The sequence below is a fragment of the Camelus dromedarius genome, chromosome 10 (assembly GCF_036321535.1).
Source record: "Camelus dromedarius isolate mCamDro1 chromosome 10, mCamDro1.pat, whole genome shotgun sequence".
NCBI classification, from domain to species: domain Eukaryota; kingdom Metazoa; phylum Chordata; class Mammalia; order Artiodactyla; family Camelidae; genus Camelus; species Camelus dromedarius.
In genome coordinates this window covers 2,202,730-2,226,629 of record NC_087445.1, presented here as the reverse complement: position 1 = coordinate 2,226,629, position 23,900 = coordinate 2,202,730, and the positions used below count along the sequence as shown (strand labels likewise).

Here is a 23,900-nt window from a genome sequence, read left to right as displayed (position 1 = left end):
AAAAGCAGAGCCAAACAGAAGCACACTGAGTATTTCAAACAGAGAGAATTTAATAGAGGGAATTGATAACACCAAAGTCAAAAGTCTGAAAGAGGAAAAAGAGGATACCGAGTAACTCAGATAACAGTAACTGCAGGGCTGCTGGAACCAAAAGGAAGAGGTGATGTTTCTGGGAAATGGATGCTCAGAGGGGGATCCCTGCGTGATTAATGTTCAGATCCCTGAAGAGGGCTTTGTGGGGCTGGTGCTCAGATCTTTACAGGCTGCCTACTGGTTGGTGCTGTCTGGCTAAAGCTGCTCTCTCTGCAGAGTGATAGTAACAAAAATGCAAACAGGAAGGAGTTTCCCCAGCCCCTTCCACCTCCTTTTACGCTCCCAATTTGCCTCCCGTTGGCCTACTCGAACACAAAGCCAGCTGGCATGAGTGCCTTAGGGTCTGAGTCTGAAGCTTCCCAGATCATCATCACAGATCAGAGTATAAAAGGTGGGCTTAGGACTGAAACATACCAGCTAAATAATCAACACATATAGGTAGCATTAAAACGTTCTGTATTATGGCTATTATTGTTACCCATAATTGAGAAAATAGAAATATATGTCTGCGCCTTAGAATGAATAAACTTTCTTAGTTTTACTCTCCCAAAGATCTCCAGACCTGAGTAAAATTGGGGAAAAAAAAAAAAAAGGTGGTATTCTAGGTACTATATCTGTGACATAGGCCCTCCAGCTTCAGGAAGATGTTGAGTCCTGGTCCCTTTTGGCCAATGCAGATGTTGGTAAAGAAAGCAACGCTGGCTGGTGCATCAGCTCACCCAGACTATCTGATGTTGGCATTCTTCTTGAGGTAGTCCACATAGCGAGTCAGGAGTAGCTTCTGAAACATGCTGCTGTAGAAGACCCACGACGGAATCAGGCTCAGAATGCTTGCCTTTAATAAACCAAAGCATGAGTGAGAGAAAAGAAGAGCATGGAAGTTGCAATAAAACAACTCAGTTTATATTCATCATCTTTAAAAACGTATTTCTGACTGCTGAAGTCGAGTCCCAGTGTCTTTTACATAGTTACTAAAGTTTAAAGATCTTGTGACACTTTCTTAGCAAACAAGGTTTTCTCAGGAACCAAAGCAGTCACTTGCTGGATCAGCTGTGGGGAAATTCCAAATTAAGAGAACTCTGTCCATGGTAACACCCTCCTTCCTTCTTTCTCTTAGTGAGCACTTTCCCTTCCTGGTGCTTAACCTCCCAGTGTCTTCATGTTCTTTCTACTAAGGTTCTATTCAAATGAGATTTCAGGAAAGAATCAGGAATGCTTTCCACCACCTGACACAATGCCTAAGGCATGGTAGGGGCTTGGCAAATACCTGAATGCATAAAGGAGTTAATGAGTGGGAGAGCAGCCAAGATGGTGGAGGAGGAAGATTCTGAGTTCACCTCCTCCCACGGGCACAACAAAATTACAGCTACTTACAGAGCAACTGTTGATGAGAAAGATCTGAAGTCTAGCATAAAAGATCTTCTATAACTAAAGATATAAAGAAGGAAAAACAAAGAGATGGGGGGGTGGCACAGATATGCTGTGTAGTCAAGAGCCATACCTCTGGGTGAGTGATGCACAAATGGGAAGATAATTACAATTGCAGAATTTCTCCCCAAGGATCAAGGGGTATGAGTGAGTCCTACATCAGGCTCCCTGCACCAGGAAGATGAGCCCCCAGAATGTTTGTCTTTGAAAGCCAGCAAGGCTTACTTTCACTAGAGCCGGGGGGGCCTTAGGAAATAGAGATTCAACTTTTAAACACAAAATCTCACATGCTCCAGGAGCTAGGATAGAAGCATTCATTTGAAAGGATCCTGAGTCAGACCCATTTGCTGATCTTGGAGACCCTCCTAGAAAGGTAGGAGGCAACTGGAGCTCACCCTGGGTCACTGAAGAAATCAAAGGAGAAATAAAAAACTACCTGGAGAAAAATGAAAGTAAAAATACAATGATGCAAAATCTATGGAACACAGCAAAAGCAGTTCTAAAGGGGAAGTTTATAGTGATACATGTCTACTCAGGAAATAAGGAAAATCCCAAATTAAAAAAAAACTAACCTTACACCTAAAGGAACTAGAAAAAGAAGAACAAACAAACCCAAAGTAGTAGAAGAAATCATAAATATCAGAGCAGAAATAAATGACATATAGACTAAAAAAGCAATAGAAAAGATCAATAAAACTAAAAGCTGGGTCTTTCAAAAGATAAACAAAATTGATAAAACTTTAGCCAGACTCATCAAGGAATAAAAAGAGGATCCAAATCAATAAAATCAGAAATCAAAAAGGAGAAGTTACAACCAACACCACAGAAATAAAAAGAACCATAAACGATTGCTGTGAACAATTACATGCCAATAAAAATGGACAACCTAGAAGAAATGGACAATTTCTTAGAAACATACAATCTCCCAAGACTGAACCAGAAATAGAAAATATGAACAAACCAATTACCAGTACTGAAATTGAATCAGTAATTTAAAAACTCCCAACAAACAAAAGTCCAGGACCAGAAGGCTTCACCGGCCAATTCTACCAAACATTTAGAGAAGAGTTAACACTTACCCTTCTGAAATTATTCCAAAAAATTGCAGGGGAAGAAACACTTCCAAAATCATCCTATGGGGCCACCATCACGCTGATACCAAAACCAGACAAAGACAACACACACACAAAAGGAAAGTACCAACCAATATCACTGATGAACATAAATGCAAAAATTCTCAACAAAATATTAGCAAACCAAATTCAAGAATCCATTAAAAAGATCATACACCATGATTAACTGATATTTATCCCAGGCTGCAAGGATGGTTCAATATCCATAATCAATCAATGTGATATACCACATTAACAAATTCAGAATAAAAACCATATAATCACCTCGACAGACGCAGAAAAAGCTTTTGACAAAATTCAACACCCATTTATCATAAAAACTCTCCAGAAAGTGGGTGTAGAGGGAACATATCTCAATATACTAAAGGCCATATGTGACAAACCCATAGCTAACATCATACTCAATGGTGAAAAGCTGAAAGCATTTCCTCTAAGATCAGAATAAGACAAAGATGTCCATTCTCACCACTTTTGTTCAACACAGTATTGGAAGTATTACTAGCCACATCAATCAGACAAGAAAAAAAAAAAAAAAAAGGAATCCAACTCGGAAAGGAAGAAGTAAAAGTGTCACTGTTTGCAAATGACATAATACTACACGTAGAAAATTCTAAAAAGGCCCCCCCCAAAACGTTAGAACTCATCAACAAATTCATGAAGTTGCAGGAACAAACTACTATATACAAAATAGATAAACAACAAGGTCCTACTGTATAGCACAAAGAACTATATTAAATAGCTTGTAATAACCTATAATGAAAAAGAATATATATACATATGTATTATATATAAAACTGAATTACTATACTGTACACCAGAAACTAGCACAACATTGTAAATCAACTATACTTCAATAAAAATAAAGTTGCAGGTTTTAAATTAATATACAGAGATCTGTTGTATTTCTATACACTAACAACAAGCTATCAGAAAGATAAATTAAGAAAACAATCCCATTTACCAACACATTAAAAAGAATAAAATACCTAGGAGTAAATTTAACTAAGGAAGTAAAAGGCCTGTGCTCGGAAAACACTAGGACACTGATGAAAGAAACTGAAGATGACACAAACAAATAGAAATACACCATGTCCCTGAGTTGGAAGGATTAATTTTGCTAAACTGACCATACTACCCAAGCCAATCTACAGATTCAATGCAATCCCTATCAAAATAGTAGTGGCATTTTTCACAGAACAAGAACAAATAATTCTAAAATGTGTATGGAGACACAAAAGACCTGGAATGGCCAATTGTGAGAAAGAACAGAGCTGGAGGAATCATGCTCCCTGACTTCAGACTATACTACAAAGCCACTGTAATCAAAACAGTATGGTACCGACACAAAACAGACACATAGATCAATGGAACAGAATAGATAGCCTAGAATGAACTCATACTTATATGGGCAGTAAATCTACGACAAAGGAGACAAAAATATACATTGGGGAAAAGACAGCCTCTTCAGTAAATGGTGTTGGGAAAACTGGACAGCTACGTGCAAAAGAATCAAACTGGACTGCTTGCTCACATCATTCATAAAACATAAACTCAAAGTGTTTTAAAGACTAAAATATAAGACTTGAAACCATAAAACTTCTAGAAGAAAACATAGACAATACCCTCTTTGACATCAGTCTTAATATTTTTGGATATGTCTTCTCAGTCAAGGGAAACAGAAGCAAAAATAAACAAATGGGACTACATAAAACTAAAAAACTTCTGCACAGCTAAGGAAACTATCAACAAGACAACAAGGCCACCTATCGAGTGGGAGACGAATATAGCCAAGATTTAGCTCATAAGGGGTTGATGTCCAAAATATACAAATAACACGTACAACTCAGCATCAAAAAACAAACAACCTGATTTAAAAATGAGCAGAAGATCTGAACAGACATTTTCCCAAAGACATACAGGTGTCCAACAAGCACATGAAAAGATGCTCAACATCACTAAACATCAGGGAGATGGAAATCAAAACCACAAGAGATATCACCTCGCACCTGTCAGAATGGAGGAGTGAGCGACTAAATGATGAAGGCCCCAAGTTCCGCGTGGACTCTAGGGTAGGTGCTCCATTCCCACCTCAGTTCCTGCCCCCAGACTCCTCGGGGGTGGAGAGGCTCTGTCTTTGTCTCACTGCTTGCTTGTTTACTGGTTGATTCCATTTGATTATCTATAACTTTAGATTCGAGGATCTTTCTAAATCCTGGCAAATTCAAAATTGGTTTTTGTGGTTTTAATGATTTATGTGCTTTTCTTCGTTTTCTCTTTTGCTTCACTGGGCGCAAAGACTTTGTCCTACTCTGTTCCTGGTATCTGTTGGCCAGTAGAGATTAGAATTTGTTACATAAGAAGTCAAAAGAGAAAAGTCAAAACATTTTTTCAACTTTTGACATTTAGATCTGGATTATGTAGCCAAATAAGTCTTCCAGGCCATGCTGTTGTCTCTAGAAAACATTTTCTAAATGCTGATGGATTCCATCTAAAACATTAGTATCCCAGAGGACTAAAATTACAGAATTCTCTTAAGGGGTGGAGAGGGCGTGTTACCCACTGGAGGTAGCTTAACCCCTCTGAGATGAACAGGATGTGGCACTGGGAAAGCACACAGAAACCCTGTCCTTTTTCTGTCCTGGAGGTAGTGGGAAGTGGACGAGAGAGAGATGGGGAGACATAGCCAGACGTGTGTCCTCTGATACGTGTGTTCTCTGCGCTTAGGCTGGAAGTCAGGGGCTGGAGGACTGGCATGAAGGATAAGGAAGGGTGATAAGTAATTAAGGGTGACACTAAGGGCGAAGGAGGGGTTACTGCCCCTGCTCTCCTGCAGTGCGACCACAGAACATTAGCTCAGCATGACGAGGTTGGTGCTGAGCTCTGGTTTGCCAGCACCCCTCAGGTTCACACTGGTGCTGATTCAGAGCTGAGAGTCAGAGGGCCTCTGGGAACCAAAGCTGCAGGTGGGCAGCTGGCCTCTGGCTGGATGAGGGAGGTAGCGGAAATTCAGGGGTCTGCAGGCATCAGTAGCTGGCGAGTCTACTGGCTTAGCCAAAAGGACTGAAAGTCATCCCTCTCACTCCCCACAGACATAAACCAGCAAAGTGGGGAACCACCAGGTAGATGAGGGACACCAGCCACACACACTTAAGGACCAGCAGGAGATCATGGGGGCTCTCATCCCCAGTGTCATCCTAGTGAGAGAGGCAGGAAGAAGGGACGCTCCCAGAAACACTGAACATTTTTCTCTAAATAATGGACGGCACATTTCCTCAATCGGCAGTTTAGATGATCAGACCAAACTAAGTTTAAAACATTCTACTAATTTGCTTTCCTGCCATGCAGCAAGTATAACCTAAAGAGAAACCAGATCAGCAACGGGCAAAACAAAGCTCTTCTATTCTTTCTGCATGTCCACTTTGCAATGTGAGTCCAAATGGTAATTTTGCCCATTGTTGCGAATCAGCAGTAAATGGGAGCAAGTAATCGACCAAGACAATGCAGGATCTCTTGCCAGAGTCTCAGTACTGAGTTCCAAGGAGGTAGCTGAATGCTTTGGGAAGATTTAGTGCATTGACTCGTGAATCCCTCCAGCATCAGAGAGAGACAGAGACAGAGAGAGAGAGAGAGAGAGAGAGAGAGAGAGAGAATCCTAACTCCCACCGAAGAAAAGCATATGAGGCAGAGGAGAAAGCTGACCATGGAAGGGAAGGAAAGGTCTGTCTAAGATTCTTTGTTAATGCTGGAAGCAGAACCACCCTGACACTCTGTTTGTTCTCAGTATCAGCATGCAATACTCAAGTCTACTCTTGTTTCAAGTTTGTGTTTTTTTTTCTAAAAGCAGCCCAGGGATGGTAAGGGCTCCTCGTGCCAGATGCCCCGAGCCTTACTCCCATGTTTGATGGAGTTCCTGGTGTGCAAGAACCAGCTGGTCCTTGCTCACGAGAGTTGATGGTGAAGCCTCCTTCTGAATTCCCCTGCAGCGACAACATGCTGGTAGCTTAAACATCAGTGTGGGGAGTACTTACACCATGGCAATAGCAAATGTTACCAGAAAATAAAGGTTTTTTTTGTTGTTGTTGTGGGGGAAGGTGATTAGGTTTTTTCTTTTTTGGTTTTTCAACAGAGGCACTGGGGATTGAACCCAGAACCTCACGCGTGCTAAGCATGTGCTCTACCACTTGAGCTATACCCTCCCCCTGTTTTGTTTTGGGTTTTTTTTCCTGGGTACTTAAACATTTACTGACACAGAGGGCCAGGGAAGTCGACAGCCCCTACAGGGAAGCTCGCTGTGTCTTGGCCTGACCCTTCCAAGAGCTCTGGGAACCCCCTTCCTTTCTGAGAGGAGAAGTGAGGCAGCCAAGGGTGCGGATGGCCAACTTCGGAGTTAATCTAGGTGAGCACTCAGGCCTCCAGTGTCTCCTTGCCCTTGCTGCACACGCCTTCTCACGGGCTGTGTCACCCTCCGCAGCAGCCCTCGGCCATCACTCTCCTCGCCGCGATGGAGAAAGGCTGAGGGCTCCAGCAGCAAGGAAGAGCCAGCTAAGTAAGCCCTGCCTGCCTGTCCTCACTTGCTTCGAGAAAGGTGAATTGATCAATCACCAAGATTTCATGGGCAAGGCAGCCACACGTTTCCTCTCCACTCGTGACGTAACTCAGTGATTCTTTAACAAACTCATCAGCGGTCTTGGTTATCATGTTGGTATTTAGATACTTTGTCATTGGGGTTGAAACAGCATATGGAGTCAGCACCTATAATGGGAAATAAAGACCATAAGGCAGGAGCCATCTGCCCCGCCCTGACAAATTAACGCCCACTTTGCCATCCTTCATGTTCCAACGCGGTTCTTTTTGTTTTAATTGAAGTACAGTCAGTTACAGTGTGTCAGTTTCTGGTGCACAGCACAGTGTCCCGGCCATGCATATGCATACATATATTCGTTTTCATGTTCTTTTTCATTAAAGGTCACTACAAGATACTGACTCTAATTCCCTGTGCTATACAGAAGAAATTTGTTTTTTATCTATTTTTATATATAGTGGTTAATATTTGCAAATCTCAAACTCCCAAATGTATCCCTTCCCACCCATTTCCCCGGTAACCATGAGATTGTTTACTATGTCTGCCAGTCTGTTTCTTTTGTAGATGAGTTCATTACTGTCCTCTTTTTTCTTTTTTTTTTTTTTTAGATTCCACATATGAGTGATATCATATGGTATTTTTCTCAACTCTGTTCTTCCTATAAAAGACCCTAAATGATAACAGAACAGTAACGGGAGTAATAATAGCACAGAGCTGGGAATCAGAGAGGCCAGTTTCTGTCTTAACTTTGCAACTAACTCCAAATGAGGCCTTGGCCACACAACACCAGCTGGTTCAAATGCACTTAGGGTGACCGAGGACAGAACACGGTCCCCAGGCTTCGAAAATGAAAATGCAGGACACGAGTTGTATCTGAAGCCAAGACAAACAACGGGAAAAAAATCAGTTTAATTATATCCCAGGTATTGAATGGGATATCCTTATTCTCAATAGATTATTTGTTACCTTAAATTCAAATTTAACTAGATGTCCTGTATTTTATCTGGCAAAGCTATCTCCGAGGTTTATTTCTAACATGTGTAAGCAAAGTTGGAGCAATTAAAAGTGCTTTAAGATTCCCATTTTCCCCCTTCAGTTAGGAGCCAGGAGTGGCACATATCTCATAGTCTTGTCTGTCCTGGTAAGAAAAATAAACAACCACACATTGTACCCTGCAAAATCCAATGCCTTGTTTCCACCGGTGGCCTCACCACCTTGTGGCCTGGCAAGAGGTTTCATAGTGGGGTTTCTTACCTTATTCCCAGACCAAGAGACCTTGGCATCTTTAGGGGAAAAAAAAAATCCTTGCTTGTTTTCTTCATTTTATTTTTCATACCATCACTTATTTTTCTCATCATGTTTGAAATGATGCTATTTTATAACTGAATCCAATGTATGACTCAATCAATTTATGGGGATTCAGGGTTCCTCTTCTCAAGGACTCAGAACTGTTAACCTCACCTGGATAATGATTCCTTTTGCTTTATACTCCACTTGCAGGGCCTTGGAAAATGTGCACATAAAAGCCTGGAGCAGAAAGGAGAAATGCCTGAAGACCTAGAACTTCAATCTCCATCACAGCCAACTTAGATGTCAAAAGGCACCACACTGAGTTTATCTGTTTTACCTTAAAATGCAGCAGTTCGTCTTGAAGGGAGTTAGAGCTTCATTTCTTGGTCTAGGAAGAGCTCCCTCAAGGAGCAGGAACATACACTTTGCGATAAACACATACCTGGGGCCACTGCATGTAGGTACCCCACCCAGCGGCAGACCCCCTTGTCTAGAACACCCCCTCTTCCTCAGGTCTGTTTTTATGGCTACAGCGAGAGGACATCTGGTCCAGGAAGGAAGCTACAACGTTCCTTGCTGGCAGGAGGAGAGCAGGCCATCCAGGCAAGGAGCTGAGTGGGGCTGGGGTCTCACAGGGGCTGCCCAGCTGTGCCAGGCATCAGCAGATCCTTTTTGTGATCTGCTCCCAGGCACGGGCTGACTAGCTCCGCTCTGTACCTAGAAGAGTTCCTCCAGGCAAATCTGTCCATCAGCTTGCCAGATGATCCAACGGAAAACGCTAACTGGGAAAGCAAGAGGAAGGAGACGGAGGCTTGGACCACATCTGTCACTCACCTTGGAAGCCGAATACGTGGCATACAGAGGCCAGGGAAAGAGGGCCATCCCGGAAGAGATGTTCAAGATGAGACCCTTCTGCCTAAAAGGCAAAGAAACCAAGTGTCAATTGCTTTGCTGCCCGATTACACCTTGAGAAGGAAGGAAATGAAGGAGCTCATGTGAACGCTGGGAAAATTCCATCAACACCTCTAGGCTTCCGTGTGTGTTACACGTTCTGCTTCCAAGACCTTGGAGTGGGACTCCCTCTGCATCACAGGCTACCCCGCCACAGTGATGTCACCCAGCGGTCAGTTGACAGCAAGGGCTTGACTGGAAACCGGGGTCTCTGCTGCAACGAAGACCCCCACCAAAACGCAGGGAACCAACTCAGCTCAGATACGACTCAAGGGGGGAGGGAGCCTTCTCTCTCAAATGTGACCACATGAGCTCAAGGTCCCTTCTGATAACAGGACAGATGTCAGGTGCAGAATCCTGTCTTGGGTGGAATTTGACCGTCCATCATCTGCTCACACAGGCGCCCCCAAGCAAGCCTCTGGGGTCCTTACTTCCCCTTTTGAAATTCAATATCCTTATTCCTTCCCAAATAGATGGATTCAATCCAGAAAAAAGCCAAGAAACTGCCAATTAGAACACAGGGCCCAGCCCCTCCTTCCACTATGATAGAAAACTATCAACCATTTGCCTTTAATGAACACCACCTGAGAAAAACCAGCCCCCAAATGGGCATTGTAACAGGGTGATTTCAAACGGAATAAATAAGGACACTGATGGGGTGGTGATTTTTACCCCTAAATCGGAGTATTCGTTCTGACAAGAGCTGAAATGTGTAATAACAAAGAGATGGTCTTGGCCTCAGGCCAACTTCTGAAGTCTCTTTTAGACTCACTATGAGTTAATTTTTTTTTTTTTTTACGAGATCAACATACAAAACTCAATTGGATTTCTATATGGTAACAAAATTAAAACACAACACCCTTTGCAATTGCTCCAAAGAAAATGAAATTGCTCGGGTATAAATTGAACAAAACATGTACAGAATCTTGTGGACTAAAAATTGCAAAACACTGAGGGGAAAAAAAATCAAAGAAGATCTAAGTAAATGGAGAGATACTCTTATTACTTCCAGCCTTTTATCGGAGTTTTTTGGGGTTTTTTTTTTTTTCTTTCTTTCTTTTTTTCCTGTGTTTGCCTCTCTACCTCCACTTAAAGGTAAAGAGGGCACAAGAAGAAGACATTAGGGGCACCTAACAATGCCATGTTTCTTTTTTTTTTTTTTTTTTTAATACTACGAGTTAATTTCTTTAATACAATGTCTGCTGAAACACACATTTTCTTTTCTTTTCCTCCTTTCAGTGTATGCTCACATTTGACCTTCAAATATGCTTCTCTGTTTGCAAAACTGGCCTGGTCCAGAATGTCACACTTTCTCCCATAATCTCCCTGTCCTTTCATCATAGTTTTATCACTCCTGAAAGCAGCAGTGGGTGAACCTTATCCCCCCAGGTCCCCAAGTCAGCTGACTGCCAGGCCAGGGAGACCACACATCGCTTCACACTTTTTCAAGGAAAGAGCTTACCTTGATTCCATGTGTTTCAGAATCAGCTGAGTCATCTGCAAGAGAAGGCCAAAGGTAAGCCTTGACAAAGGAGCTAAGCTGCAATGGGAAGAGGGTGCGGGAGGAAACTGGAGAAAGGTTTGTTTTTTTTTAGATGGCCTTGAAAATCTGCTGACACGCATTGGAGGTAATTTTGACAACACTAGAGTCTGGCTGGAACCCACAGGAGGCAGCCTTGACAAATGGCAAAAGCTTCAGAGGCCTCTGGTTTCTTCTGCATAAAACTGAAGTCTTCCTGGAAAATGAGGGCAGTGAAAAATTATGGGAATTGGCCAATGGCTGTAGGCCCAACACCAAGTCCCCCCGGGTACTCTTCGTTCTGGGAGACGGGCCAAAGTAGACGGGCCACTGTCAACCCCGCCCATGAGTTAGAATCAGGGGCTGTCAGGACCTAACAAGTGTCCATGAGCATCTCATTTACAAGGTATGAGATGGAGGATGTCTCCTCAGTTTAACAGCAGCCTCATTAGCAGCCTGAGCTCCCTAGTCACAACGTGTCTGTCTGTCTGTCTGTCTGTTGGAATCACAATAGCGTTGAGATGTCCCTCCGCATCCTAACCTACTGGCCCTGGGAGAGGTCCTCCTGACAGTCCTAGAGGTTAAATAGTCTGTTAAAAGAGCTTTACATGGCATGATTATAAGGCACCCATGCTAAGAATTAAGAAAGATGCAAACCCATGGAAATGTCCTTAGAAACGCAACTGAGTGGAATCAGGCCCCGTCTTGGGAGCAGGGCTGAGACAGAGAGGATCCAAAGGGATGGGGAGGGGCAGAGAAACAGAGGTGACCGGGGACCAAAAGGCAAGCTTTGCCTGTTTCTTCACACTGCCTGGGGCCCCACGGCAGCTTCTCAGTGGGCTCCGTCCCTGCCGTCACCCACGCGTCCTAGGCCAGGAAGCCCATCCTGGGGGCCTCCGGATAATGCTGTCACTGCTCTGGAGCAGCGGCAGGGGTGAGAGTGGTGGGGGCTTCCTAGAACCCACAGGGCTGCCTCCGGGAACCCTGGATTTTGAGGGAGGTGAGAGAAGGATGTGGATGAGAGCTCGTCTGCACCCTTCCCTTGCTCCTCCCAACTTCATCAAGGCTGTAACTGGAGCACTGTTGGGCAGAGGGTCTCAAAGTCTCCCAAAAGCCTGACTGGGTGACTGATCCCAATTAGACAACACTGGACTTTGCGGGTCCCTGTCTCAAAGTTTCTAGCTTTTAGTCTCATATTCCACCTTCCCTTTGTCCTCATACTCATTCTCCCATCTCTGCTCTCGATAGAGGAGTCTAGTGTTTCCAGATGATTCCTTTGGAATAATTACATGATACTAGTCATGCTTCCAGCCCACGTAACCAACTTGGACATGGCGTGCTTAGAAGCCAAACTTCCATTTGTTTTCTTTGTTACTTAAAAAATTTAATGTCTACCAATGTATGAAATAAATTTTTTTTCAGAAAATCAAAGCATTTCTCTGCTAAAGGAGTCAGAGGGTTGTCAAATACATTTGGGAAACTCTGTGATCAAACGGATCAAGACAGGAAGATCAATGTATACATTCACGGAAAAGATTTTAGTAGTAAGGCTGCAGACACAGTGCCACCATATAAAACTTACAATTACATCAGCTGGAGATTTTTAAAAGGCATTGATTGCTCAGCCTAAAAAGAATGTGTGTACCAATAAAAAAAAAAAAGAGCAGGAAACTATGAAATACTAGAATACTTACAAAAAAAACAACCAAGGGTGCAAATAATTTTTGTCAGCTCAACTTCATGCACCTGAAAATAATTTTTTTTTTTTTTTTTGGTCTGCTCAGCATCCATCCCTGCTTTTGATATTGATAGCAAACAATTTTCTCCTGGGAAACCAGTCCTCTGCTGCTAGTCCCCAGATGAGGGTCCCGGCTCTGTGAAGTCAGGGATCACACCTGATTCATTGCTGAAGCTCCTCTGGACCTTCCAGAGTGGTCATGAGGGCTGCCATGTGCGGTAGTGAATGTTGTGTACTGAGCAAGCTGCCCAGCTAGGAGGGTGAGCGCAAGCTAAAAGCACAGGGTTCACTCACGAGCCACTTAGAGGGCTGTCACCATTCAGAGGAAAGGGAAGCAGGTTCATCTACTCACCAGTCACCGGGCTAAATCTGCTCTTAAGCTGCACCTTTTTCCAAATTGTCTGCCGAGAGGGGGCGCCTGTCTACTATTCACACAAAGGATAGCGTAGGATGGCTTTGCAGCAGTCATGCCTATAAATGCTCACGCAGTCCACTCAAATCAAACGACTTAAGTGCCGACATACCTAACACATCACATAACCCCAAACTCTAAATAGCAGATCAAGAATCTGAAGTTCAAGGGAGTTCAATAGCACGCTCGATGCTGTCCAACTAATTGGTAGCTGAGCTGGGTTCAGAATACACATGAACTTGAACTTCAATTCAGCAAATATTTTCAGAGCAACAAGAGTCCATAAAATCCAAACCATACCCTTTGTCATTTTTCCAAACAGAGCGAGCTTTCCTTTCTTGGCAAGACTACAATCAGAAGAAAGTATTAATATTTTTAAGTTGCTTTGGAATGCTCAGTAATTTCCGGCATCATCAGGTCTAATATGTTCTGACTTATGACAAAACTGAATGCAAAGATAAGATTCAGGTGCTAGGGAGAATGAATCCATCACTGTATTTTCTTGATGAAAACGGGGTAAGACGATTAAGAGGCTACTACATGGCCTCTCAATCAAGTGTGGTTCAATTATCAAGAATTCTGCATCTCCGGGAAGGGGCCGATTCTCCTGAGTTGCCGAATTCCTGCAGCTACTACAGTTTACTGTATTGAGCACATATGTTGATCACTTACCTTCACGACGGAGGTGATGTTACAATGGATGAGTCCCTGCAAAATAAAGAATCCCAACCGTGAATCAGCCAGATCATTTGAGAAATTCTCTTGAGAAGCAGTCAGTGCTAAAGAACCATCGAGTGGGCAGCGCTGTGTGTCTGAGCGGTTCCGTCACTCACCCAGCCTGCAACGGAGGCTGCTGGTTGATATTCAGCAAAAGAGCACTGGAACTGGGGAACTTCTGACATGATTCTCTAAGCATGTGGTCTTAAAATTTAGGGAGGAATATGGGCACGGTTTTTCAAAGGGAGATGTTCATTTCCAGCTGACCGAAGAAGATGTGGGTCCAGAGACCACAGCACAGAGATTAGAAAGGCGAATGGTTGTATAATACAAGATAGAGGTTCTGGGCTATGGAGGCCAGGTAAAGAAGCTACTAGAAACACAGAGAGGGGAAAAGGGACAGATACAGAGACAAGCACAAAGGCAGACGTAAATAGAGAAAGAGAGGCAGGAATGGAACCTGCTTACTGGAGAGACACAGACTTGTGCCAGAAATAGGGACCATGGGGTCGGACGTGTGGCCAAGAGGAGCTTTGGTGAGGATGCTCAGCCGTGTCTGAGTAATCCGGCATTGTATGTCCATGCAGTAGGCTCAGGGCTTAAATAAGACCACAGGAATACTTGCGAGATTGGAGAATAGAATAATCCGCCTGAGGAAGAATCAAAATATAGTGCCTTCAAAGGCTATTAAATGCACAGTAAATTTACTCAGGACCAGCAGTGGCGTCCTGAATTTACTTGCTGAATTTACAACACCCCCAACCACAGAGTGTGTATTATGGACTTCGCTCACACTGAAAGCTGAACAAATCTTCTTACCTGGGAAGACGAAGAAAGTCAAAGAGTTGAATCGCACTGAATCCACAGCTGTGAATTTGTTAGGCAGAATTACCCACTTATAAAGCAAAGTGCAGAGTCCCAAAAGACTGGGACAGTAGCAGGTAAATTTTGACGCGTGCAGAGGAGGGAAGATGTCCTTATCCTAGAGACAGTCCTGAACCCTGGTACCCTTAACTGTGTATCAAGTACTAAGGCAAAAAGGAAGGGAGACCCCCCCAGACATCCTTCTGGAATACAGACTTTTGGCCGCACTCCCATTACGCCTTCCCAGCCATGGTAATTACTCAGCCAGGGACCCACCCACAGACGAGCACGTGCCTACCTGGATGTTATCCGGTGTGTTAAGGAAACGGGTCGGGAGAAGGTCTGGCAGCATTCCGACATTGTTGACTGACCCAAAGAGGCAAAGCAAAAAGGTGTCAGAAAAGCCCTTGGCAAACGTTCATGGAAAGCCTTAAAAACTGTCATAGTCAACCCAGAAATTCTTCTCTTGGGAAGTTTCCCTAAGGAAATACGTACAAAAGATTTATATACAGAGTTGTTCACTGCAACGTGATCTGATGACAGTGAGGAAATTGGAGGGAAAAAAAAAAAACTGTGGTCCAATAATCCAAAGCACATAAAATGAATCACGATGTGGTCATACGGTGGAACTTAATGCAGTCGTTCAAAACTATGACTGCTCAGAATTTTAAAGAACATGGGGAAACATTCATGATATATGGCTTTTTTTAAATGTTGCAAAACGATATGTAAGTTTAATCCTGATTTTGAAAATATGTGTGTATGTACCTGGAAGGAAATGTACCAAGATGCTATCTTAGGCTGTCGGGATTTTAAGAAATTCATAATTCTTTTTTGTGCTCATCGGTTCTTTCCAGTTTTCATGCAATGATATATTTTCCACTTTTATTAGTAAAAATTGTAATTTACTAACTTAAGTTCAGCAGGAAGTTTCAAAATCAAATCTTCCTTCAACATACAATAGAAACACGATACTGTGTGTATATGGTTATAAAATAGATTTTCTATTAATTGTCACAGAAAAAAAATCATATCTTGTTTCCTGAGTGAGAAAGTCAATTCTCAAACAACCACACTGACTCTCTATTTCATGGATCATTGCATCATATTTATTTGCTAAATTAATTCCTCTCTGTTTCCCTCTTCCTGCCAAATGTCAATATCAGTCCAGTGAGAGAAAAATAGTTTAAATTAGGGAATGTGATGGGGAAGGTTGAAATATGTAGATTTACTACATTCCAAAGTCATATATAAATTTGCTAATCTAGTAAAGCCTCTTGAAGAATGGAGCTTTAAGATTTGATTTAATGGTGTAGCTGCCAGTCATGGGTGAAGTTTAAGCGACCGTACAATCAAATTATCACCAAGATAATTGTTTCGCTGATCCCTCACAACAACCTTTACATTTTACCACTTACTTACCTAAAATTCCAATTTCTAAGCCTTTAAGGTTTTCTTGAATATACTCGTAGATGTCATCTTTGGTAAAATCTGCTTGTATAATCTTCACGCTACTCCCTATGGTCCACTCTGCGTTAGAGACAAAGGTTATTTTGTAACCAACAGGAGTCCACATTCCCTCTTGCCCACCACGTTCCCCCAGTGCTTCTGCACTACACCTGACAAGCCATCACCTTAATTGGAAACAAGAAGCAGCCTCGGATAAATGCTAGGATGTGCTGAAAGATTTGTGAATGACGGTTTCTGTGTGATTCCGAGAGTTACTACAGTGACAAGTAAAGGCATTAAAACAGATTTAGTGCAAAGGTTTGCAAAGTGGGGTCCCCAGAGCACAGCATCAGCATCCGTGGGAACTTGGTAGGAACACAAATCTCAGGCTGCTCCCCAGACTTACTGACCCAGGAAACCCTGGGAGTGGGCGTGGTGATCTGTTTTCACACGTGCTCCCGGTGGTTCTGGTGCCCTTGGACTACGGGCTGTAAGAGCCAAGTGTGATGCCTCTGCTCAATGTGTGTCAGGTCCCCTCCACATAGACACAGGCGCCCTTTGTATTTGTTCAACACTTTGGCAATGTATAAAACATTGACCTACCACGATACCCTTTTTAATCATCTCTATAACCTTGCAAAGTAGATTTTAGCCCCATTTTCCAGAGGACAAAATTAAGGCTCAGAGAAGCTTACTAGCTTGCCCAAGAGCACTCACACGCTGCTCCCTCCAACTTCGATACCCTTTCCACTATTCTATGTGAACTTGCCTTGTGCAGGAGCTTTGGGGCAGATATAAAAGCAACATGCAGATTTCACCAGCTGCCACCTGCCCAGCTTAGGAGTTAGACCCAATATTTCCAGGGCAAGTGATCTTTAGGGATAGTTTGCGAGTGGAGGCTGCTTTTCAAAAACACTACTTGCCTTTCAAAAGGATGATACAAAGTATCCTTTAGCACTGTAAGGGAAACACTGAAGAGGTCCTAGTCCTGGACAAAGTTATTTCTGATAGCCAGACACAAGAACAAAAGCAGAATTCATTGGTTCAAGGGCACTGAGCCTCCTCGGTGTGATTGCTCAGCCTCACGCCTCCCACATCCATCTCCTATCCCAAATCTCCCCCAGGGAAATAAGGCTGCCCTGTAGACAGTCGGCCACAGTCTTCACCAGCCTTCATAGTTGAACTAATTCCTTTGAGTGAAGGTGTCTATTAATTACTAAATTAAATCAATAATGATTAAAATTCAAATGCCCAGAAAGGGATACATATGATGCTCATTACTAAGAACATTTCAGAGTTGTTCATAATAAAACATTATAACAGAATTGCTGTCTCTTAGGGTTGTATAGTGTACAACCTTCACAACCGTACATGGCAGCCCTGGATCAAAAAATTTTTTTAATCTAACAACCACCAGCAAGCATTGTCCCTCACCCTACTACAAGGAGCAGGGATCTGGAGAAGTAAAGCCCCAAACACAGATCCTGCTTTTGAAGGGAGGGGCAGAGGCAACCAGGCAGCTGAAGCCTCTGGATGAAGGGGTCTGATTCCAGAGATCAAAATACCGACCAAACAAGAAAGTGGACATATTTGTGGGGTGAATCTGTTCCTGCTTCATGCAGCCCAGAGAATCATTGGTGAACTAAACTAAAGTGAATTAAAGCCACTTACATCCTGCACTGGGCTTTGTAAACTGGGCTCCCCACGGGAGGGCTGGTTCCCCTGGCTCCAGAGAGCACATGCAGGGATGCTGACAGATGCCTCGACAAGCGGGACAGAAGCAGACTTGGCTGGCAGACTCCCCATACGGCACCTTCATTTCTTGGGGACACTCACCAATGTCCGCAGCAATGGCCTGTAGCTTTTCCAGTGTCCGGCTGATCAGCACGACGTTAAGTCCCTGTCTTGCTAACTGGGGGTGGAGATGGGAAAACCAAAACAGACAAAGATGATAAGCAGACAGGGAAGCCTTGTCTTACAGGTGAGTTGGGGCATCGCCCACTTGGTTGAAGGGTGATGTGCTTGCTTGTCCTGAGTTTAAGTGTGCAGAATGTGACCGAGGTTTCTGGGTTATGAGTGAAACAGCCACACTGGGCCGGGCTAACCGTGACATAATAATAGTTTATTTGTGTGTGTTTATTATGTACTAGGAACTATTCTTCTAAGTGCTTTTTTTTGTACAGAGCCACGATCTGAATGCCCTCCCAACTGAAGCACCTGAGGTCGGAGGCGTTGGAATTCAGAATCTGGATGTTTCCCTGAGATCAGGAGGCACTCTCCTCGAAACGGACACTGCCTCGACTCACGGGGGCTGGGCCACAGCGTGTGGAAGTGGTGTGTGTGACCACGGCACAGGGGACAGGGAGACACAGTGTGCTGGGCCGTCAGGGACAGGCCGGGACCCCTCACACCATGAATGCTACAGGTGAGAAAAGAGAGAACTTTCCCGAAGAAATGCCGCATCTTTTTCTATCTTGATTTATTAAACTATACTATTAAATGCACAAGTACATTCTCATTGTAAAAGATGTCCCTAATGTCCCTGCGGCCCCATTTCCCCTCCCACTGCTGGGTTCCCGCTGTTTTTAGTTTGGTGTTGATTCTTTCTGACTTTTTCTCTGCATCTATTGTAAGCATCTATAAATGCCTGCAGAAGTGAAAGTTTGATTTGTGGGGCTTCTTTTCTTTTCACATTTTATAGATGGCATTTTACGTTTGTCTTTTTAACTTGATGATGTGTTTTATCTCTAAGTATTGTGTTTATTTCCATGTCGTCAGCCACTTGCCTTTTTCATTGCTTTGTACTGCTCTATAATTCACTTTCATGTGAGTGTTTAAGTCATTTTCAAGTTTTCCAATTACCAATATTGCTATAGGGAGAAACTTTCTGTATCTTTGTATATACGGGTGAATTAATTCCTTGAGTAGATAGACAAGGAGAAATGGAATTGTTGTGTTAAAAGGTAGATGCGTTTCAGGGGAGAGGGCATAGCTCAGTGGTAGAGCACATGCTTAGCATACACGAGGTCCTGGGTTCAATCCCCAGTACGTCCTCTAAAAATAAATAAACCTAATTATCTCCCTCCAAGACACACACACACAAAAAAAGGTACATACTTGACCAGGAAGAGACACACATCATTTCTGCTTGATTTCATGAGCCACACGGCCCCACCCACCTGTAAGGGGAGTCTGGGAAATTCCCTGCCTGGACAGCAGCTTACCAGGTACAACTCTATACAATGGAAGGAAGAGTAGGGACCTGGGGGACATTCAGTTGTTCCTACTGTCCTCTTATCATTTCTAGGATTATTTCTATTCCTTCTATTGTATTTTGAGTCATTCTTGAGGTTAGTATTACAGGCACAAGGAAGAAATAAAATATATTGGAATTCCAGGAAACAACACTTCATTAATGAAAACGTGAACATTGTAATGATAATAATAATAACACACAAAACTGCATATGCTATCAATGCACTTTGAGAAAAGCATGATTACCTACTATCCATCTAGCTAGCTAGCTACAGAGCAACAAAGAGCCTGAAGGAAACACGCACAGACGCTGCTCACACTCCAGCGACTCTCAGCCCCATCACATCCTCTCTTTGTTTTTTAATGCCCATTAATCTTCTTGAAATGAAAGTTACAGATGTGTCCCGCTTACACAAATAATTTTTAAAATCAGTATATGCCCTAGCTATAATGTAAAAGATAAATATAAGGAAAATAGCTTATAATTTTCTTATTGTTTTAAGTATATAAATACTTATGATGCAATTACCTTACAAAGTAACCGCACCCTCACAAATTCCTAAAACAACTCCTAAAAGGGAGATACTGCCACTTTGAATATCATTGTATTTTTTTTTAAAGGTAGCCGGGGGTGAGATTATGATTTTTAAATTTCCTTTTTTTTTTTTTTTTTTTTTACTTTTTAAAAAAATGTTTTAATTGAGGTATGATTGACATATGCCATTATATTAGTTTCAGGTGTACAACCATGGTTCAATATTTGTATACATTGTGAAATTACCCTAAATTTCTTCTGTTTTAAATAGAAAATTATTTCTTTCATAAAAGAAGGTCAATTCCTTTTCTAATTAGAAAACTAGTGCTTGGGGTGGGCATCATGTGAGTCTGATGTTTTAATAAAAGGGGAGGAGAAAGTCTCCAACAACACAACGTACCTCGAATGAATAAGCTTTTCCAATCCCATCTCCGGCTCCAGTGATCACTGCAAAAAGCGGAAATGGTTGTAAAGGCTAGAATTCATCTCTAAGGCCCTCTTTCTCACTGGCTACATTTCCTTGCAGACTGACCCTCTAGGATACTTAATATTCCAGAGCAGCGCCCTCCTGCTTTCCAGCCCCACTCTGTTCATCTATGAAGTGTCCAGCCTTGACTCCCTTTACTAATTGCTCAAAATGAAGCTTTGGGCGGGGGGGGGGGGGGGGGCGGAGGCTGTGGGAAACACACTCCAAAATGAAACCAAAAACCTCAGCTGGGGAACATTTTCTGCAGAGCCCATAAGGGTTTAGACATTTCCAAGCCTTAGTTCATCCAGGGCAAGCGGTGTGGCTTATCTCTACCCACACGCCCACTTGGCGCAGGAAGGACATTTCAAAGTTCCTCCTCCAAGTCAAGTTCTCCCCACTTCCTAGGGGGAGGTGGGGACCCTCACAGAGCCCATGGGAGATAGAGAACAAAGGACAATACAGAAATGCAAGAAAAGGATGCAATGGAATGAAGGGACCTAAAGAATTTGTGCTCACTAACTCTGATGATTAATAGGTGACCATCAGACAGGTCTTCTAGACATTTTTAAGCCAATAGCACATACATATTTAATGACTGAGATCTAAACCCCATTCGTGGGAATGTCAGAATTTCAAAATGCTCTACAATTCAGTCTAGACGTATCTGCAATTTTCCCTTGGACCAACAATCGAAGGATAACACTTTCTTAAAGTGTGTGCAAAAGCTGTGTATACATTTAACTTACGTGAGAGTGAGAACAGACCGAATTGTACAAGCTTCAAGCAGCACCCTGGCAGAAGCACCTGCATTTTAATAATTACAAATGATTCTCTTTGTTCATTTGGGTACTTTTATGTGACTTCACGCGCGATAGAGGTGCTATGCTCAGGGTTCCGTGGTCTTCGGCATCACCTTCCCCTCCATTACACCCACTCCATCCTCAAAATCCCCCACTACGGGGCCTCAACTATGGTTAAGATGAATGAGTAAGTAGCTGGCATCTAAGGCGAGCTTAACTTTCTGCCATGCACAATTTTTTTATTTTTCATTCCCTTAGACTTTGTTATTTACAAGTTAAATTACACAGCAGCTTTACACAGCTTGAGATGGAAAGGGAAGGGAAGGGGAGAGGAGGGAAGGGGAAGGGAGAGGAGGGGAGAAGGGGGAGGAAAAGTGAAGCTGTCTCTGAGGCTCTTGGTCACCTCCACCTCCTCCGTTTGTGTGCACAGCATATAATGCAGCAACCATCACTGGCCGTCGCTGATAACTAAGGAAATTAATGGAGAGGAAGTCCTTGACCCAATCAACGTCACGGTGCTAAAAATGATGACGGCACGATTTGAACCCAGGCTGTCTGACTTTGGGGCCACAAGTCCATAAAGAATACCAGCGCCACCATTAAGAAATCAACCACACATGGCCACATGTGAACTTCTCTTGGAATCTGTGTTCTGAGAAGAGCTTCGGGCTGATGGGCAGAGTTCTAAGCCCCGTCAGTGCGTGGGCATTTGAATCTGTGTGGAACAGGGCATTTGGATCCAGAACATTCAAGTTCAAGCTGCTTAGCAACATCATACTGCCCGGAGAGGAAGGGATATTCACACACATCCCGTCTCTCTTTCTCTTTCTCTGTCTCTCTCTCTCTTCAAATGTAACAAGCAACAATCAAAAAATGCATTTTTCCCACCCCGAACAATTTTCATATAATCATTTCTTTCTTTCAGATGCTGAGGGTGTAAGGTTGCCAGCTTTAGCAAATAAAGACACAGGATGCCCGGTTAAATTTGAATTTCAGGTGAACAACAGAGAATGTTTTCGTGTAAGAATGTCCCACAAAATAGTTGGGATGTCATGAACTAAAAAATTATTCCTTATTTATATGAAATTCAGATATAACCGAGTATCCTGTATTTTATTTAGCCTGACATTGTATTTCTAAGGCCACTTAAATTCTTTTTTTAAGTTATTGGATTTTGGGGGGCCCAATTGTAATGTAAAACCTGGCAGTTGGAGTTTTGGGTTTTTTATTTTTGTAATGCAGGTGCCTGATGGATGCTTTGATTGCCAGATGAGGCAGCCACTTCAAAGAGGCATGTACTTCAAAGGATTATTTCTTAATTATTATTAATTATTTCTATAAACACTATGGGCCACCTGGCTAGTTAATGAGTCAGGCCACCGCCTCCAAATGAGGCTCCTCTGTTTTAAAAGTCTTGGTTGATTTCAGTAACTGACCATTTGGGTTCTTTGTTTTTCCTCTTCCTGTGCTTTAAATAAATTCCCAGTTATTTTTTAAATTCACCAATGAAGAATGAGCCTGTGAAACCCTAAGCCCCAACCTCAGAATAGAATAAAAGCAGAACCCCAGGCCCATTCTCTCTCTCTCTCTCCCCACCCATGACCTTGCTGTGTGGCACCAGAGTGCTATGCAATTTCCAGGTCCTGTAAGTAATAAGCCTTTTTTTTTTTTTTTAAGTTTCCTGATGGCTACTGCTGAAAGGCATCTTGCAAACACAGAAGAACCAAAAGGGCCGGCCCAACTAAAACATCAGTTAGTGACAGGCTGAGACCAGCACATAACACTGAGTTGGAAATGCAGCCTTGGCACTTCATTCAAGAAGATGCTAAAATCATAGCCTCGTGCCCTTCACCTCAATTAAACCCAGTCATGAGGCTGAAACTCTGCAGAGCAGTTCTAGGTGATAGATCCCATTGGGAGGCAGCAATTAATCAATCTACTTGGGACCCAAACCAGACCCAGATTCTGTATCTAACCGTCTTTAAACACATGTCTCCATAGAGATCTTTATTGCCTGGAGTTTGTATTACCCTCCCTTCATGAAAGGGCTTGGAGAAACTTTTTTAATAAAGTGAATTTAAATTATTTGGATATCAGAATTTGGAAACACCCTTTAACAAAATGAAGGCACCCTGGGGCTTTTGAAAGTCTGGAGAAGAGGATGCAAAAATTTCTGCAGCATCTATTATCTGTACCGTACGAAATTCCAAAAAGAGGAAAACCCAGCTAATGAGGACAAGTGCACTGATAAGAACTCAGTCGCATTGTCCCCGAATTATTCTCCTGATGCCTGACATCTTGTTTTTCAGACAACCCTAATTTCACTCATGCTGTCCAGCGCCCCACCTCAAATTAAAATCACCCAAAGGAATTATATCTTTGCTCTCAAAGGGAAAAGATGCAATATATCTTTTGAGACCTAAATAATAATACATAAGAACAACGGAAAAAACGGGAGATGGGAAGTTCTCTTTACCTGCCCACTGTCCCATGGACTTCAAGAAAGACCTTGGTGAAACTTTCCAGAAGTGCAGGAAAATGTGTTTGGAGAATCGCACACACTTCCCCAGGAAGACCAGGCACACCAGCAGCCCTACGAACATGAAGAATTGTTCCAGAAGCTCCATCAGGACGGCACCACAGCAAGATGCTGTTTCAGACCTGG

At 42.9% G+C, this 23,900-nt stretch overlaps 1 protein-coding gene across 1 annotated transcript; it reads right to left on the bottom strand.

Annotated features, from left to right (window-relative positions):
- HSD17B3 (hydroxysteroid 17-beta dehydrogenase 3) lies at window positions 1-23,900 on the bottom strand. The gene is made up of 11 exons (XM_010974856.3): window positions 23,712-23,900; window positions 20,367-20,413; window positions 18,013-18,088; window positions 16,150-16,257; window positions 15,026-15,093; window positions 13,819-13,854; window positions 10,940-10,974; window positions 9,361-9,442; window positions 8,698-8,763; window positions 7,257-7,406; window positions 1-928 (listed from the first exon to the last, which is right to left on the bottom strand). The coding sequence occupies exons 1-11, from the start codon at window positions 23,860-23,862 to the stop codon at window positions 818-820; spliced, it is 930 nt and encodes a 309-aa protein (XP_010973158.3). The 5' UTR covers window positions 23,863-23,900; the 3' UTR covers window positions 1-817.